At 45.6% G+C, this 18,910-nt stretch overlaps 1 protein-coding gene across 1 annotated transcript; it reads right to left on the bottom strand.

The window, feature by feature from the left end:
- Positions 1-2,616: 2,616 nt before the first annotated feature.
- Positions 2,617-11,033, bottom strand: LOC100831829 (E3 ubiquitin-protein ligase UPL4). Its single transcript, XM_010232979.3, has 17 exons — positions 10,093-11,033; positions 9,896-10,006; positions 9,700-9,816; positions 9,456-9,614; positions 9,211-9,369; positions 8,266-8,421; positions 8,067-8,188; positions 6,837-7,941; positions 6,530-6,587; positions 5,247-6,430; positions 4,926-5,156; positions 4,741-4,845; positions 4,054-4,134; positions 3,905-3,973; positions 3,655-3,783; positions 3,493-3,573; positions 2,617-3,133 (listed from the first exon to the last, which is right to left on the bottom strand). The coding sequence occupies exons 1-17, from the start codon at positions 10,741-10,743 to the stop codon at positions 3,068-3,070; spliced, it is 4,584 nt and encodes a 1,527-aa protein (XP_010231281.1). The 5' UTR covers positions 10,744-11,033; the 3' UTR covers positions 2,617-3,067.
- Positions 11,034-18,910: the final 7,877 nt, after the last annotated feature.

The following is an 18,910-nucleotide window of genomic DNA, read 5'->3' as shown; positions in this document are numbered from 1 at the left end:
TTCGTCAGCTATAAATAGCCCGGGTTCGGGCGCCGCCGCGTGGGAGCGGAAAAGGCCCGGCGCACCATAGACCCGGTGTTTGAGCTAAGTATGATTAATATCTTTGAACACAAAGATGTTTCTATAAATTTAGTCAAAAGGGATATTTCTATAAATCATATCTGAATACGAAATGATATTTCCGTGTCCATGTACAAGAAGCTCGTAGGGCCACAATGCGTAGTGTGTGATGTGAGCTTTTATGTTCAGCACGGTGAGTCATTTTTTTAGGAACAAATATTGGCAACAAGTGGATCCATCAAGAATATTCTAGTGAGCATGCAGTAGAGGATATGCTTATTTGGCGTATGCGTGTATAATCTGTGTGATAGTGCTAAACTTGTGAGCTGATGTGACATGTATACTGCTAATCGGACCACCAAATTATTCAAGGCACGGTCTCGCACCCACATGTGTATTTGAGGCGTGATTTGTAAGCCGTAGCTACCGATCGAGTCTTTGTTGTTGCCCTTGGAATTTAGGCATGGCTGGCACAATTGGTTGGCGAAGCTCTCCCTGGAAACCAAACAAGAAGAGAAAAGGGTCGAATAGAAACGAATAAGATGAAATGAGAGAATTGAGATTGTCTGCTCCCTTAAAAAAAGACTGTGCATTTGATGGAAGAACGAGGAACGGCAAAGAGAGCAAACATGGTTGCTACCCTTCAAATTGAACACTGATGTCAGTCTCTAATGAACCGGTAGTGGCTAGCAACGGCCCCCGCGGCGCTCCCTAGGGCGACTTGGGAGGCAACCCCCATCCTCCAGCGCCGCCAAGCTCTCCTTTCCTCCTCCACCTCGCCGTCGCTGGAGGATGCCGGCGGGCAAAGTCCCAAACGGTAGACGGCGGGCAGCGCGTTTCTCTCTAGGACTGAGCGTGGTTGGAGCGGCGGCTCCGGGACGAGGCAGCGGGTTGCTGAGTGTCTCCCGTGCGGGATCTGGGGCCTCGCGCTCAGATCTGACTGGGGTGGCCGGCAGGGCCCTGCAAGGCAGGCGTGGGCCGGCGAGGTGCGAGGTGGTGGTCTGCAGGGGGGCTTCCCGAGCGGAACTGAGCGGAACTGTGGTCTAGTGCCCAGATCTGTTGGGGGAGGCTGGCTGGGCCCCGCGGGGTGGTGAGGGCCGGCGAGTGGCTGGTGGGATGGCTGGGGCGGCAGGCTACTAGGCGTCGCCGGTTATGTGGCATGCGGTTGGTGGTGGCTGAGGCGCGTGCGTAAGTTGCAGCATTCTGCCCGGTGGGTATCGGGCTTTGTGGCGTGCGACGGATTTTGTCGGTGCCCCGGAGCGGTGGTAGTTGGTGGCTCCTTTGGTCAGGCTTCCAATTTTGCCTCTCTGCGTTTGTCCTTTCGTCCTCGATGGATTGTTGGTGGTTGCGGGTGAAAACCCTGCACTGACTAGTTGGTGCCGGCGACGACGATGTCCGTGGATGTCGTTTCCCTTCTTGAAGGCGTCGTCGTGCATCCCCATTGTATCCCATCCTTGGCAGTCGAGGTGTCTCCGAGCGAAAGCTCAGATCCGGTTTTCTGGACCAGGCAACGGCGGTGGCTTTGGACATCGTTCCTTCCTTGGAGGCGTTGTCTTTATAGCCCTTTTCCGGCGGAGTTGGATGTGCTGCCTTGAGCTTTGTGAGGCTTGGCCAGGGACTGCGGCTTCGAGTAGCGCAGGCTCACCGGTGTGCGAGTTGTACCTGTCGGGCGACCTCGTCTTTGCTCTGGTCGCCGGAGAAATCCAGCTCTACCTACCTTCTTCTGGCATTAGGAGTTGTTCCGGCAATTCGCTTTTGCTGTTGCGACTTGTTTGTCGGCTTTGCCTTGTTTTGCTCGTAGTTAGGGTTTTCGTGCGGCTTTTCTTGAATAACTCGTGCATTGTATTTGTTTTCCTTATAAACGGAACCATTCTATTCTTTTATACTGAATTGCATGAGCACCCTGCCCTCTTGACGAGGTTTCGTAAAAAAAAAAGTTCTTCGTGGAGTAGCTAAGAACATGCGAACACAAAAAGCATGCTTCACTCGGTTAAAACAGCTTCAGATGGCAAGATGTTGCAAGTAACAGATACTCCGCCGTCCTATATTAAGTGATTTTTTATTACATGTATTTAGACACTGTTTAGATATAGATACATTCATATTTTGGCAAAATTGAGTCAGACGGAGGGAATATATTACTAAGCAAGCTTATCTTCCTCGGACAGAACTACTGCTACAATCGAACTGTGTTTTAGTTCGAAAACCAAGTCCCGCGTGTGGACCAATAGTCTTCAGAAATGATTACGATCACTTGCAGTTTTATCTGTCATTTAAGCTTAAACGTATCTGCAAAGTAATAGGAGCACTCTATTGTACCATATCATCTTCAGGACCTATCTTAAACCGGCAGGCATATATTCGGCAGGGTCGAGTCGTGTGATTGCCATCATCTGTTACCAGGACAGGCGCATGACTTGGCTGCATCTGGAAGCGAACCGTGTCATCGTATTCTAGCGACATCGGCAGCCCAGCTAAGCACCTTTTGGCACCGACGACAAATTGTACTTGAGATAACAACAGCTCACGGTGCGACGAACGCGAACACAGCTGAAATTGGAGCCAGATTTTCAGACAGACCCACATGTAGGAATGATATAGGCACATTTCGCCAAACGTAAAGCAACACAAGTTTCAGCAGGCAAACGTGGAATCAACACTTGCAGCCACGTATATGTACACCAAAAGATTGGGCTGCCCAAATAGTAGCGACCGACCTAAGTTGATGATCGCCATGTGCGGCGACCACCTGAGAGCACACCTAAAGCATCTACCACTACTATGTACAGACAAGGATAGAAGAAAGAACGTGAGGGGCGCCCTCTGAATCTCTGATCTTCCCCTTCCTAACATCAGCTCCCCCGCGTCGTGTCATAAGTTAAGCAGTGAGCCGCACACATTCACACCGTGCTTCCAGCTTCCTACGCGATGTACTTACAAAACACGCATATATCAAGGATTCCTCCTCCGTGTGGCGCGTCCAGCTAGCGTTGCTATCGGTTTCCAGTCAAGATAGGTGGAAGGACCCCTGGCCTTCCGTAATTGCGTAGATTAGTTTCTCCCTCATCTTTTCCTGGAGGTGGAGCATAAAAGGACTTGGTGTTAGCGTGAATATACAGTGCTTCTTTCAGAAAATACAAACACGCAGTAACTGGAACTAATAAGTAATAACCATTGAACCTGTCAAAAAGAAGTAACCATTGCAAATCATCATGCTCAGAAGTCAGAATGCCAATTACTACTGACTTAGACGTGCCTGACGTAAGCCATTGGTGGTTCATACATCATAATCCGTAGTGTCATTTAGCTCAACTGTTACGTCTAAGAAATTAAAGGGCCTACTTTTAACTAGTATAAACAAAATTAAGCAGAATATAAGTAAATTAATCTATTAAGATGTGCACAGTTTAGATAGCATAAGCAAGTTCTGACCTTAGAAGAGTAGGAAGGTAACTTAAGATAGTTAGCGCAAGTCATCACACTCGGCAGGTCATCGTCAGCAACGTTGTTATGCTGTTGGTTGCATAGCACAATGTTAGCAAACATAGTAACAATGAATTGATAGAGATAGATAGCTTTTCATTGAAAATAAACCTTCCGGACAACTGTCAAATTTGGATTTAGTGCAGCCAAACCGCCTGGAGGGAGTCGAGGTGAACCCGTTATAAATTGCAAGAAAGCTCTGCGTTCGTGGCATTCAAACTCTTGTATGATCTCTAAAAACTGCAACATATTCAGATATCTTGTTATGGTACTGAGATAATCATTCACTTGAAGAATCAGACATCAAGGACAGTTAAGAAAATTTACTTCAGATTCAAAATGTATCAGCTAAAAGACTTACATTAATGACTGCAGGGCTGCTGGAGGTGTAGCCATGATCAAATTTTATGTGATCCACTAGTTTCACAAACTGTTGGGAAGCAAGGTATCAGCAAGAAATTTAGAATAGTTATGGAATATAACAAAATCCAACAAAAGACAGGCACATACATCCCAATTATCTTGTTCTCCACACAGGAATCGCTCCAGCTCATCCTCTGAGAATACACGAAGTGTGCTTAGTGGAAATACCTGCAATACCCAGTATCAGCGTGCCACAATAAAATGCATTTATCAAATGTACTGGCAGCAAAAGATAATACCAGAGAAGAGTGAACATTACAAACTGAACATGGAATTCACGTTCACTAGTTTTTTTCCCCAAACGGGAGGCAAATTTTTTCTCAATTTAATTAAGCCAAAATCACGAGTTAAAAATCAAAACAGAGGGACCAAACTAATGCCTAAATACCTCTGAACTTACAACAGCAGTCCTTTGAACCTCCAACTATCAAAGCATAATATTTACGAGCAGAAACAGTTTGAAGTTTATATATAGTGGATTGAGATTACTTAGAAATACACATGGCTGAGAAGACAAGGAAAGGTTTTTGCAATGTCTGGCTACAGCTTTACTGCTCAGTTCCTCCAACAATTAAGTGCTTGTAAGAAACAGCAAACTAATAATTTTGTAAAAGAGACCAGAAATTGTATATAAACTAATAAATAAAATGTAAAGCCATGACAGCTTCTAGGAAAGTACCGACGCATCCTACACACACTGCCCATTTCAAGAACTGGGGCCATTAGTTACACGAATATATAAACAGATGAAAACAGCACCATGGTACAGCATACCTCACTGAATCCTGACTTAAAAGCTTCGAGTTGTCTTGCGATTCCACTTTTAACTGTTGCCTCAACAACAAAAGAAACATATTCTTCTAAATTCTCATGGGTTACCTGAAAACCGCAAAGCAATTTAGGAATACTTTAATCTGCTGAGAAGCCAGCAACGGAAAGTGCACGGTCATCTCACTTACATTATCTGAGCTACTCTTTGAAGAGGGCACAAATTCTGGATACCCTGGGACAGCGAAGTCAATAGCAAGATCTTCAATTCTACAACCTCGATAGGACAAATCAGATGTGCTCTGGCGGTCCCGTGTCGAACATGATTCTATATATTTTCTCTGACAAGTAAGTGCTTTAAACTCCGTAAGGGTCATTGCCAGTTCAGGATCAAATGAATTGATATCATATATATTAAGCTCCTATGAAATAAGAACTTATTAGCCAGACTTACAAAGTAAGAACGTACAACAAACATAATACATATTTCAAGAATGTATGGTCCCACATACCTGTCCTAGCATAAGCTTGTAAAATGCTCTGGAAAATGGAATGTCAAGAATCCTACCGTCCTTAATTGCCTTTGCGACAACCTGACCAAGGAGGTGGAATCTTTTATTTACTTCCAAGAAGGAAGCACAATCTACAGAAGGAGACCACGGTCGAGGAAACAGTCCATTAGGTGCGGCCACAGTTATGGGATCAACGTGAGCACTGTCAGTGACAGCTTTACAAGGAAGCTCCCCTCTCCACATGCCTAAACCAGACTTCTGAAACTCATGACTTATTAACGTATAGAATTCCATAGTAGGACCTAAACCTGTGCCTACTTCTTCTTCATATTCTACTTCAAGCACTGCATTACTCCGAGCATAGGACTGCATGATTTTAGCAGTTGAAACAAGTATATCGTCGCGATCAACCTTGAACTTTTTCCGTGAAAAGGATAAGCCTCTTTCTATTGCAGCATGGTTACCACTTGCATCTATCATATGTCCATGTTGCATTGACAAAGAACCAAATGCTGTCAGCTGGAAATACTTCCATCTTGCCTCAAAAGAAAATAAGAAAGGGCATGCAGACATCAGTTCAGTGCACCATAAAGGCAGACAACGAGACCTTGAAACCAAGGGATCATGCATCTGTTGCTCCAGTTTATCTGTCAATTTAGTACTAACAAACTCCTGGTGTGGAACTGAAGAAACAGAAGGCTTCAGATCATCAAGTTTAATCCTTCCTTCAGCAAAAGCATGGTTTCTCTCATTAGACATGAGGTGAAACGAGTATCGGTTTAATCCCTCTAGAACTTTGAGCATAAACAATATGTCATATGACGGACTTGATCTATCAAGTTTGCAAGGAATCTTGCCAAACAATAGGCTGCTGAAGAAAGGGAGTGTTTGCCACATTAACCCAGTTTTAGCGTCATCTGTTGACATTGCTGCATTTGACGAATTCTTAGGAGAATCATCTTTTTCTGGATTTGCAGGAGCTGTTCGAAATGTTACATCATGCACACTGCGCCAAAACTGGTTGTCCAAAATTATGTCAGCCCCAGCATTGATCAGATCTTGCAGGATTGATTGATATAGAGTAACAGATCGGTCAAGCTCTTTTCCTTTCAAACTAAATACCAGTTTTGGTTGCACCACATGTTCAGTCCCGATCGACTTGTTTCTTCCTGGTTGACCTCCAGCTGCACATTACGGTATTCAGGTTACAAGAAAAAGAGAAGGGTTTGCAAATCAGAGAATAAAGGGAGTAGTAAAGTCAATTTTAGACTATATGCACTCACCGGAAGATGACGTCCCACATGGTTCTACAGAAGCATTTTGATTTTCCCTCAAGATACCCTGAAAGGAGCCATTTTAGTCTTGAAAACATGGAAACCAGAGTATCAACTGTGATATGCTGTGGATTTATTGAACGTTTCTTTCTAGTATCAATCAGTATGCATGGAACAATTCACAGACTATTTGTAATCTCTATGGTAGTAAATGAAAGCTACAAATATAAGCACATAACACTCCACAAAATGATCCTATCATAGTCAATACATCCTAACTGTTGGTGTTTCTTAAGATTGCAAAACAGAGTAATACCTCTGCTGGAGGAGAAGATTCCGGGCTGGAATCTCTTTCCTGAGGATCTTCTTCAGCATATTTGCTCTCGAAAGCAACACTACTAGGTGACGATTCAGTGCTCTGATTGCTTGTGTCTATAGTGACTTTGGGCCACAAATATTCCTCAATAGATTGCAAGGATGAAGAGATTTCCAAATTCACAGCATTATCGTAGCTTGATAAGTTGGTTTCATCTTCATCCTTCTTGAATCGTACTCGGATACATGGACTTATTGTTGAGTGCCTAATTGGGATGTCAGAAATATTGCTCCTTGGCTTGAAATTGTGGCTCATTATCACTGGGAAGTTGTCAAGAGAAGTAAGAGCATTCTGTAGCTTCCTTACAAGTAGTGTCAAAAGCATATCACCCCAACCTTGTTCCATTCTTGAAAAAGAAATTCGGGCAAATGACTGGAATCTTTTCAACACTGCATAAAAATGGTCAGCATTGTGATCTTTAAGATTGTCCTCCCCCTGGAAGTATTTGCCATTAGAGAGGTAATTTAACAAAGATTTGACCAATCCGCTCTCAAGGAATTCAAAGGTTGTCATTGTTTCTCCTCCGTGAAGCTCCATCATCACCTCACTCAAGATATTGGACAGGTGTTCTTCATTTCGAAGACCATCTTTATTTAGTGACTTATCTGCAGAGTCATTCAGAACTGCACAGCAAGTTTTGAGCTTCTGCAAAATCTCTGTTAAGCCCATCTCAGAACTCACTGCTTCAGCAGTAAAGTAAGTTGTCTTCACATGCCTTGCAAAATTAAAAAGGTTGCCCTGCCCAATTCTACAAGTCCTTGTTTCAGCAGATTCAGATCTGCGGGAATCAAATGCATAGCAGAAACACGCAGGTTTATTTCTTATGACAGGTTGATTCTCAGATTGGTGAGTGTCATCAGGGAGACAAGGACTGGATTTTGAGCAATCCTCTTGCATAAGAAGAGTATCTACCGCATAGACGACACCTTCTTTGATAAAAGATCCAAGGTAAGCATCAGGAAGCTTTTGCATGAGAATCTCTATAATCTTTAGTGATGAGATTAGCATGTGATGATCCTTCCGAGACAATAAACCAGCCAAGAAGCTGAAACATACATCACAAAAGTAACACATGCATTCAGAATCAGCAAATTAAGGACAGCTTAAGTGAAAATGACTATCGACTGTTATGCAAGAAAGGTAAATCCTTCATTTGCATGTCATGCTTACCTTGATATGTTTGTTTCCTTGAGCAACCCTTGAAGCATTTCAGGCTTACTGAAGTAACAGATGTTATTTACAATTGTAGAACAACCATAGCAAATGTATGAATTTGCACCAGAGTTGACTGCCTGCACAGAAAAACACACTCACTTCATATTTCAGGCACAAGCATGGTTATGAGCTGCAAGTTAGTTATTGACCAGACCTTTATCAAGACAGGAAGAATATCCCCAGAGAACCGACACAAATACCCTGGTTCATCCACAATTATTTTTTCTTTTGCAAGTACCATACAGGTGTCTTCAATATCTCTTGCTACTGAAGGAATAAGCTGGATTGCTAATTTCAGAGCTTCATTGACCTGATATAATTGACCATCAAATTATCAAACAACTGGATGATGATTAATGCGAACTTCAGGAGCTGCATGTTTGTATAGAAAGAGGAACTGGAGGAATGTGATTGGACAAGTTCTACTCTTGTAGTTGCTTAGTTTACAATATGATGCCAGACATCATACCATCATCCCCAATTTAGTGCAGATACAGAGATACTGTTTCACTTGTTCAGAACTGGCCAGCTTCCCACTAAATTTTAAGTCGCAAAGAAATGGATCAAACAATTGTACAATAAACAATAGTGCCAAAGTGGTTTGAGTAAATATGCTGATAAAATCAGCTTATTGCATATGTCTGCTCATGTTAAGTGACATGCATCTAGGTTATGGATCACCTGATGTTTGACATTGACGAAAACAAAATCCTAGAAAAATGACCATGAAGTAAAGAAGCTATTCTAGTTTGATAAAAACAACCTGGTTATTTTTGCTTTCAAAAAGCTTGATATGTATGCATCTAGGTTATGGACCACTTGATGTTTGACATGCCAGAAACAAAATGATAGAAAATGGTCTGGAAGTAAAGAAGCTACTCCCTCCATTCCAAAATACACCTCATCTAGATTTGCACACTTGGATCAAGGCATCTCTCGTTTCTAGTGACTGACCACTCATCTTGGGTTAATAATAAATGGATGTGAGTAGTTATTGGCCGGGTGCGGGTATCAAGACAAAATGAGGTGTATTGTGGAACAAATGAGAAAAATTTATACACGTTGTATTGTGGAATAGAGGGAGTATTAAACAAGCAACCTGGTTATTTTGGTTTTCTGAAGGCAGGTATGGCATCCCATGTGAGAGATCTGAAGTGACCAAAATCCCCCTTATGGTGCTACCAATATTCAGTTCAAAGAGAGACTTCACAGCCACAAGTGAACTACAGGCTAGCTTAGCAAGAAGCCCGATCAAGTTCTGCAATGGGAAAAAACAACAATCAACTCAATCAATAAAAAAACTCAGGGCCACATAGAAGGCTTAGGAGAGGCATACAGCCATACACTGCAAGTTGATGGGCTAAGGGAAGTGAGTCCGTTGGTGTTGATCAAAGGAAGGACCTTCTCTACCACACCCTGGTGGCAGAGCTGGTCAAGAAGCTCCACTGAACTACTAAATGAGTCTACAATGCTTATCAAGCAAGTTGCAACTTTTTCCAGTACCTGCAATATTATATCACCTGAAACATTAGCAAAGCACTACATACATGCTTAAGATAAGCTCAGTTAAATTGGTGACCAACAATACCATCTTGTCCTCAGACTGCAGCAGATTACACAACATTGGTACCGAATCCATAACATACTGGGAGCAATCTGGGGGGACCTTCTTGCAGGCATTTGCAATAGCTGAGACTGCAACCCTCTAAACAATCCGAGCACGCATCCAATTAGCAAATGTAGTCGATTCTCAGCACAAAAGATGGAAATGCAGCAATTTTAACCTGGATATTTGCAGAGAAGAAGTCAATGTATGCCAGCACGGCAGTAATCATGCCTGCCTGCAAGCAGGCCGTTGGCTGCCTACGCGATATCTTCTCAAACGCCTGCAAGCACTGCTCATCCAAAAAGCATGATCACATAAAGCACGTCAGGTTAATGTGATGGTCTGATTTGGGGGTCGTGAGAGCTGTCAGGTTACCTGCTCAGCCACATCAAGGTACTCAATAGCGAGGAGCCGGGAGCAGAGTATGGGGAGCAAGCCGTGGCGGACAACGGCGTCAGCTGCGCGTGGCATGGCATCGCAGAGGTAGGTGATGGCGCGCAGGGAGAGCAGCATCTCGTCGGGGCTAGCCACCCCGCCCTCTCCTCCGCCGGTCAGCCGCACCAGCGCCCGCACCGCCGCCTCCGTGGGGAAGTAGCTCCCGGCGTCCTCCGTGCAGAAGGAGAGCGCCTCGCAGAGCTCCGTCAGCGACGCCACCAGCGTGCCCTCCCCGGCGCTCTCCGCGGCCACAGCCGCCACCATCCGATGGAACTTCCCGCCCCCAGCGCACACCCTGGGGCTCTCGCCCCCATCCGACTCGCACGACGATCCCCCATCCGCATCTCCATCATCCCCATCACCATCGTCACCATCACCGTCAGCATCGCCTGCGCCGGCGACGGCGCGGGCGTGGCCAGACGACGAAGTGTCCATGTCCGAGGCGGCGTGCTCAGCGGCCGCGGCAGCGGAGGCGGCGACGGCAGCAGAGGTCGACGTCTCCTCCGCAGTACAGGGGCGCTTATCCGCGGGGGACTCGGCCTCACCGGAGGCCCCCGGGTCGGAGTCGGGCCGCTTCCGGCAGCGATCCATCGGCCCGCCCTCCCGCTACCTCAAAGGCCCCCTCCCTGACCCAAGACGTCACTCCCCCGTCCTTGGCCGCTTCCTATACGATCGATCGAGGGGAATCAATCGGCCAATCGGGGGGATACGAGAGACGTGCGAGGCTGAGTGTTAAGTCCAGGGGGAGTTTGGTTTAGCCCCCCTGCTTCGGCGATCAGTTAAAGATGGCGAGACTTTTAACCGATTTGGGGCGGTTTGGGGGGAGATTCTCCGTGAGTTTTCGGGGGAGCCGGCGAGCCCGTGTTTATCCACCGGGCGCTTGGCTCGGCTCCACCGCCATACTGTCAGCGAAGGGGAACGGGGTGGGTGAGAAAAAGGAAAGGGACAGGGTAGTTTTGGGTCTCGGCCGCTCGGGGCGTCGCGGACTCGTGGGGCTTTCGCTTTGCACGGCCGCGAAAAGTGGTGGGGTGATTGGCCTGGACGGGGCTTACTTGGTACGGAATTACCACTTGGAGCGTCTTTTGTTAATTGCGAATTACGTGGAGCGTGGATAGACTATGACTTCGTTGCGAAGGATCCCTTGATGCCGGCATGTGCGCCAGACCTAACCCTAAGCCCGTTTGGAGATTTGTTGATTCAAGGAATTTATAGGAATTTCAGATGTGTAGGATCGTTTTAAACCTTTTTCGAAGGGCCATTGGCCAAAAATTTATTAAGCAAGAGAGGAGTACAAAATCCAAAAAAACAGAAAATCCAAAGAAGAGAGGAGCACACGGGAGCTGCGAGGAGCAAGGAGAGCCTACAAGTGCTACGGAAGTATCATACCAGCCGGAGCTAAGAGCATCCTCAACAGTTTGTGTATATTTGGTTGTTTATGTCTCTATTTAGACGACGGTCTAATAAGATTCTCTTTTGCAATTTTACAATTCTCCGGCAGTTGCAAGTTGTCTATGTTCTCTCTCCCGTCTCCATAGGTAAATCATCTCTAGTGAGCATTTGGACATTGTAGTTTGGTCGTCTATATATGGACACTTTGGAGAAAAATTTGGACAATGTCTAAATTTAGACAATCTTGTACACAAGCTGATGGAGCTTTAATTTGACTTTTGGTTGTCTAAATGGCATGTAGACGATCATATACACAAAATCTGTTGAGGATGCTCTAAAGAAGCTACAAGGACCAACAACAATGTGCTACGAAAGTAGCAAACTATCTTCAGTCAAAGTCAGAAAAACTACCTCAGTAACCCAACTGAGCAAGGTTCTCTAGGAGTGAAGATCCTAAAGGATCCGCTCAAACACACGGATGACAGTGCTGCAATCTTGCTGAAAAATGCGATTATTTCGTTCTTTCCATATTCTCCAATGCACCAAAAATAGCGACGGTGTCAAAGTCCACGAGCAGACTTTTTGTTGAAAGCGATATCTGGGATATGAAAGGATGCTTTGTACCAACTTCTGACTCGCTGCCAAACCTGAAGAGTAAAACGGCAATGCACGAAGAGATGGACGCACTCTTCGTTCTCCGCAGAGCATAGTGGGCAGAGGGGATTGTGAGGCCAGCCCTCGTGAGCGAGCTTGTCGGCAGTGATGCAACGCCCGTGGACGGCAAGCCGCATGGAAAGCTTGCATTTCATCAGAGCCTTAGATTTCCGAATGGGCTTAGCGCAAGTGAAACGGATGCTGGCCGCAAAGAAAAGCTAGTACGCTGAGCTGACTGGAAATTTGCCGCCCTTGGAACGGCGCCAAGTTGCTTCATCAGATTGTCCTCTTGTCAAATTAAGCTGTGTCACCAAGTCCCAGAGATTCAGATATTCGGCCAAAGCAAGAGGGGATAGACCACTGGAGATGTCTGACCCATTTGTGATTCTCGAGAGCATTGGCCACTGAGATGCCAGAGTGACAAAAGAGATTATGATGGGAACGGCGTCCTGCACCGCGCTGCCTCCTGGAAGCCAATTGTCGGTCCAAAATCTAGTGCGTGCCCCATCACCCAAGCGAATGACCATGGAGAACATGCACAGCTGCTCGGCATCTTGGTCATCCTTCGTTGGAACCAACGTCCACGGCCTGCCGTGTAGCGCCCAACGAAACCATGGCCAGCGATAGCGGAGGGCCGTGCCGGAGAGGCGGAGGTCAAGGACACCTGGTCCACCCACCTCCAATGGGTGGCACACTATGCATGGACCACGACAAAAGACAGTGGCCTCTGACGAAGACGTAACTTCGATAATGTCCATATTGATGGACTTGTATCAAGGAAAAATTTCGAGTGTGTGTTGACGAACTCGTCGGCTAATAAGGACACAGGGGACACGATTTAATCAGGTTCAGATCCCTCGATGAGGTAATACCCCTACGTCCTGCTTGTCGGATCTGTATTGATGAGTCGATTACAATGGGGTGCCGCATAGTTTAGATGCACCGAGTCGTCGAGTGTGTCTGGACGACTTGTATCTAAGTTGGGGGTGTCCTCTTGGCTCCCCCTCTTGGTCTTTTATATATGCAGGAACCCATGTCTAAGGTAGAGTTCAAATCTGTTACAATGAAGAAATATACTCTAATTAATCTTTCTTATCTTGAATTGCAAGACTTGGCATGTAGACTCCTGGAGTTGAAGTAGGCTTCCTTGTGGGCCCCTAGCTGGGCTGTACCGGGTATACTCGAGTCGAGTATGTGGTTAGTCATAACCACGTCAGTAGCCCCCAAGTGCCTGGTTGAGTCGAAGACTTGACTAGGGATTTTTCGCGTAAAGAATGAGCTTATTTTGCCGTTGAGCCAGTTGCATAATGCTGCAAACTTGGAGTTTCATTGACTTGTACTTCGAATGAGAAGTATTTTCGACTCAGATAATGTCTGAGTCGATGCTTTAGTGCTTGACTGTTAGATGGCAGTTTCACAATATGATCTGATAGCGGATCAATGCAGTGAGTAGGAGTCTGTAACATCCCAATTTTCAAAATTCTTCATATGCATTGCATATCATAAGCATCATGTCACCCTTGCATTTGATCACTTTCAAAACCCTAAAGTTTGCCCAGAAAACCCTTTTGCAAAAATGCCTTTATTTGATTTTGGGCTTTGATCTTGCTCTTGACTATTTGCATTTTTAACCCATGAGGGTATTGTGATAAAAAGGGATTTAATGCATATATAAAGCTATCCCATAATTGGCTTTTGAAAGTATTTTGAAAAAAATAATTTGATTCTATAGCCTAAGGGCCCTAAAAGCCATTTTATAGGCAAATGTTTTTTTTAAATATTTTATTTTGAGAAAATTCTTGCTCCAAAAGTTAGATCATATGAAAATATGATTTTAAAAATTTTGTTGCATTTTATTTGGAGTGATTTGGAGCTCCGAATCAATTTTGAGGTTCAAAAACAGAAAATAGATAAAAGAAAAGGAAAAACCGAGGAAAACCGGCCGAACCGGACCGAAGGTCGAACTGGACCGAACCGGTCAAACCGGACCGGACCGGACCGGCTCAGCCCTGCCTGAGCCGCCCGCTCTCACCGACCGGTGGGACCCACGCGTCATCTTCAACCTCCGTCCGAAAAATCCGGCCACGCACGCCCGCGATCTGCCCACGACTCCACCTCCGATTTCTTCGCGCTCGGGCCGTTTTCTCCAAATCCTTGCGCGTCACCCCAAAGCCCTCGCTTTTCTCCTCCACTTCCCCCAAACCCCACGCCCAAGTTCGCATCGGTTAGGATTTAATTTCTCACCGAAGTTCTTCACGGACGTCGCCGTTCTTCGCGTTTTGCCGTCGTTCCGGTGAGCTTCCGCCCGCGCCACTCCCCTAGCCTCTCTCCTCTCCCCGTCCCGAACGCCATGACGCGAGCCGTTTCCGATTTGGCGCTCCGCGCGCCGCCGTCTTCTCCGGCGCCGGCCGCCGCCCGACCTCCCCGCGCCCGCGCCGCCGTGCTGCCGCTCGTCCGCGACCGCGTGCCCGTGCCGCCTGCGCGCGCCGCCCCAGCCGCTCGCCGCGCGCCCGCGCGACCCACTCGCGCCGCGCTTCCGCGCCCGCGTGCCCGTGCCCCCTTGCCGCGCGACCAGCTGTCCCGCCGCCTGCCGCGCCGCGCTGCCCCACGCGCGCCGCCCCCGCTGCTCGCCCGCGCCGCCAGCCCGCGCCCGCCGCCGCGCAGCCCCGCGCCGCCCGCCGCCACCGCCGCCGTCCGGCGAGCCAACCCCGCCGGCCGGAACCCTAAGCCCGGCCAATCCCGCCATGCCACGTGGCAGTGCCCTTTTTATTTTATTTTCGGCCGTAGTAGATAATGTTTTTTTTCAGAAAAGACCTTACAACTTGAAAGCATCATATCTTTCAAACCGTTTGTCCAAAAATTGTGTTCCGCACCTTTCTGTAATCGTCACAACTTGTAGAATATTTTAGCACTGTCTAATTTCAGTTTTGAACAACTTAGACAGTAGCTATTTACAGAATGGTTGATTATGGTTTAAATTTTGAATGAATTGTTTCAAAATAGTTTTGAACATGTTATCTTGCTGTAAAATTATTTAAACTTGTTCTCTGTCCATTAGGACCAGAAAAGAAATTATCTTGTGTATAATCATGGCATACAAGTTAAATATTGCTCTATGTTGCAAAAGCCGCACAATCTTTTGTTTTAAACCCTATTCATGTATCATGCATATTAATTACCACTTTGATGTTGTATAATCTGTCCAAATCTTTTGAGTGCCTTTTCAAAACAGAAACGAAACTTGGTACGTTAGAAGTAACCTTTGTGTGCATCATCTTGGCATATGCATCATGGCATGGTTTTTGTATTGAATGTTGTGTTTATTGTGTGTGTTTCTTTTATTTTAGATTGTGTGGAGTGTATTTCTTGTTGTTGCGAAGAGTGCGAGAACTATCACAACCTTGGACAAGGCAAGTTCACTTTGATCATATCCCATTATTATTGTTGTTTAAAATACTTATGCATTAGTGTTGTTGGTAGAGATGCATTGATAGGACTATTACTCGTACCTCTATGCTAGCTATAAATCGCAGGTAGTATAGTTTACCCTCGCCATTACCTTGCTACCAAATTGCCATCGATTGTAGTTGAATGCTAAGCTATGGTATTATCGTGGGGGAGATAACTACATTATGATATTGTTATGCCTTTGGCTATATGAAATGTTTTGTTAGATGTAAGGCAAAACAACTAATTCAATGAACCATCCTGGGTGGGCTGCTTTGAGGATTTTGAGGATTAGCGGCGTCAGGTCCATTTCTATGGGTCCCTCTGAGTCGAGTTCCTGTGGATTCAGGAATGGATCGTCCATGGACGTCCCTCCCGTGGATTCGGGGAGCGCCTACGTTGCAAATGTGAAATGCCACCTGGGGTAACCGAGACTGGACTAGTTTCCTATTTAGAAGCTTCTAGTACAACCACAATGCTATATGGGCTCTGGCGAGACAAGAGTAAGTTGTATGAACCTAAACCCGAAGAATTGTACTGAGGTAGTCGTGTAGGGGGAGCGTGATTCTCTCGTGGTTTAGGGAATTACCTCTGAAAATCTCGTAATCGATGCCGTTGCTACTCTACCTTGAGGACAGCAAGGGATTAACACGTCGTTTTCTTGTGGGGAATGTGTACAAACTCTCGAGAGCGTCAAAACTAAGTACTTAGCCGTGTCCCCGGCAACGGACAATTTGAGCGACTAGATGTGGAGCTGTAAGGAAAGTCTCACTCATTCCAATTTCTTAAATAAAATGAATGGTTTGAACAGGGTAGGAGCACTTGAAGAATCCACTTCAATGTCCTCTAGATTAATAGGAGCATGGGTGTGTCTACCCCGTGTCCATTAGTTAACATTATTATAACATTCCTTTGTAGTAGGGTAATTTATGTTCTGCTTCCACGCGAACAGCCTGAACTCCACTTTGCCACATTATGCATATACTTGGTAGGTTCTGTTATAACTCCTAGCGAATCTTGCCAATACATTCAATGTATTGACCCTAGCGGCTGCATCTTTTAATGATGCAGGAAGCTCCGACGACGAGTAAGATGTACGTTCTGTTTGTTGGGTTACGGGCCTACATTCCAACACGCTCTCACCATGGTGTTGATGTGCCCTTGCATCATTCGCTTTCCGCTGCTAAACAGTTGTTTTCTTTCCAGCTAACCCGTGAGGTTATGCGAGTTGTAAGTACCTTTTTAAATTCTGGATGATTCGTTGTAATATTGAGACCTTTGTTCTATGATATTACATCTTGAAACTGTGTGTGCTAGTGAGTCGATCCAGGGACTAGCACTAAAGCACAGAGATCGAACCCGTATACGGGGGCGGTCGCTACAGAGTCATAGGATACATGCTTCATGTGCCTAGATACTCGAGAAATCAAGTCCAGTTAATTGCTCTAGAGCGAATACAACACTAGCTTTCATCAGCATTCGAGTCCCCGGGCTCGAACCTGGCGATTGGTGAATTTCGACTTAGCCTGCTGGGGTCTTATAGAGTCAAATTCCAGTTTTTAAGTACTCGACTCGTTCGTCAAGATTGCTTGAACTGGAAATACGCAGCTGGTACGTTTCCAGGCCCTATAGGAAACCTACGGGTCTTATCTTCATGCAATGAACATGGTTGCAGGGAGCGACCCTTAAGTGAGAGGTTTTACTGGTGGGATGCAGTCGATGCATATCCAGGCCTAAATTTTAGGACTTACCTTCATACAATGAGTATGGATCTGATTGGAAATAATGTAGCTGGTACGACTCGAGGCCCGTAAGAAAACTTTTGGGTCTTATCTTCTTGCAATGAGCATGGATCTACTAAAATACGTAGCTGGTACGATTTCAGGCTTGATGGAATGATCCATGAGGCTTATCTTCATGCAATGAGCATGGGGTTTACTAGAGCGGCGCATCTTGTGCGGCTCCAGGCTCTTTGGACAAAATCCAAGAGGTTTACTGTTATGCGAATGAGCATAAACAATTGAGGTGACGCAGCTGGTGCGACTCACTTGAGTCGACTGTATGAAATCAACTGCCTTGTGTCAGGGTCATTACCCCGTTTTTACTGTTGTGAGTAAAGAATAAACAATAGATGACTGTATAAAGTCTTTAGTATAAAGCGACAACTAATTAATTCGCGACTCGAATGAGAGTCTTAGTATTCATAACTAGGGCTGGCTAACGAGCATGCTCGGTTCGTTAAGAGCTCGGTTCGTTAAGATCGTTATCGTTAACGATCTGTGACCATTGTTCGGCTCGGTTCGTTAAGAGCTCACGAGCGCTCGTTAAGCTCGTTAAAAACTCGTTAAGATAAATAGATGGCATGTTGATCTAAATTTTTTGGCATTAATTATGTGTTTGGGATAAATTTTGGCAGCAAACAAATATATCAAAAGCCGAACAACGCTATAAAGATCGGAAATAACACATCAAAAGAGAAATAACAGCACAATTCCAACAGCAAAATAAGTTCGAGTAGTCATTCACAAGTGATGTACGAGACGAGCTCGCTAACGAGCTTAATGAGCACTAACTGAGCGAGCCCGTTAAGATCGTTAAGCTTAAAGATCTGAAAAGAAAGTCCTGTTAACGAACCGAGCCCTTAACGAACTGAGTTAGCGAGCGTTCAATAAGATTGTCGAACTTCGATCTTTTTGTCCAGGCCTATTCATAACCGAGATTCAAGACGAGTCTCAACATTCTTATGATAAATTCCACCTCTCTATATGAGAGATAGCTTTTGAGTCATGATATTTGAGTCAGACTCTGTTACTGATGACGTACCTGTTGAAGGTGAAGAGCCGTTGGGTCAAACAATGTGACCGGATGCATAGTCTAGCCTGACAGCTAGGCGCACTGTTGGCGTGCGTTAGTGGGAAAACAATCACACTTCGCACAGTAAATAAGGCATAATGATTTCATTGATTCTTGCGCCCGAAACATGGGTGGCCGTTTCTGTTTTCACCGCTTCACTTCCCGATCGATGTGGGACATGTGGCCAAGATAAGGATCTTGCGGCCCGGATTCTTCGGCCGGATTCAGCCTATACAAAGAGGACGGTGAAAAGGGAATGCCTTTTACCCTTCTTCTTCCTTGAGAAATCAGTTCAAGCGCTAAAGCTCCCTGCTTCCATAGCCCAAAAACTCTTGCGAGTTCCTTCAATGACCAAGAATCCCACTGTTGGAGATATGCCCTAGAGGCAATCATGTGATGATGTTATTTTCTATGT

Source organism: Brachypodium distachyon, chromosome 2 (assembly GCF_000005505.3).
Source record: "Brachypodium distachyon strain Bd21 chromosome 2, Brachypodium_distachyon_v3.0, whole genome shotgun sequence".
Classification (NCBI taxonomy): Eukaryota; Viridiplantae; Streptophyta; class Magnoliopsida; order Poales; family Poaceae; genus Brachypodium; species Brachypodium distachyon.
Note: the sequence above shows the minus strand (reverse complement) of the source record. Positions and strands in the feature narration are given on the sequence as shown.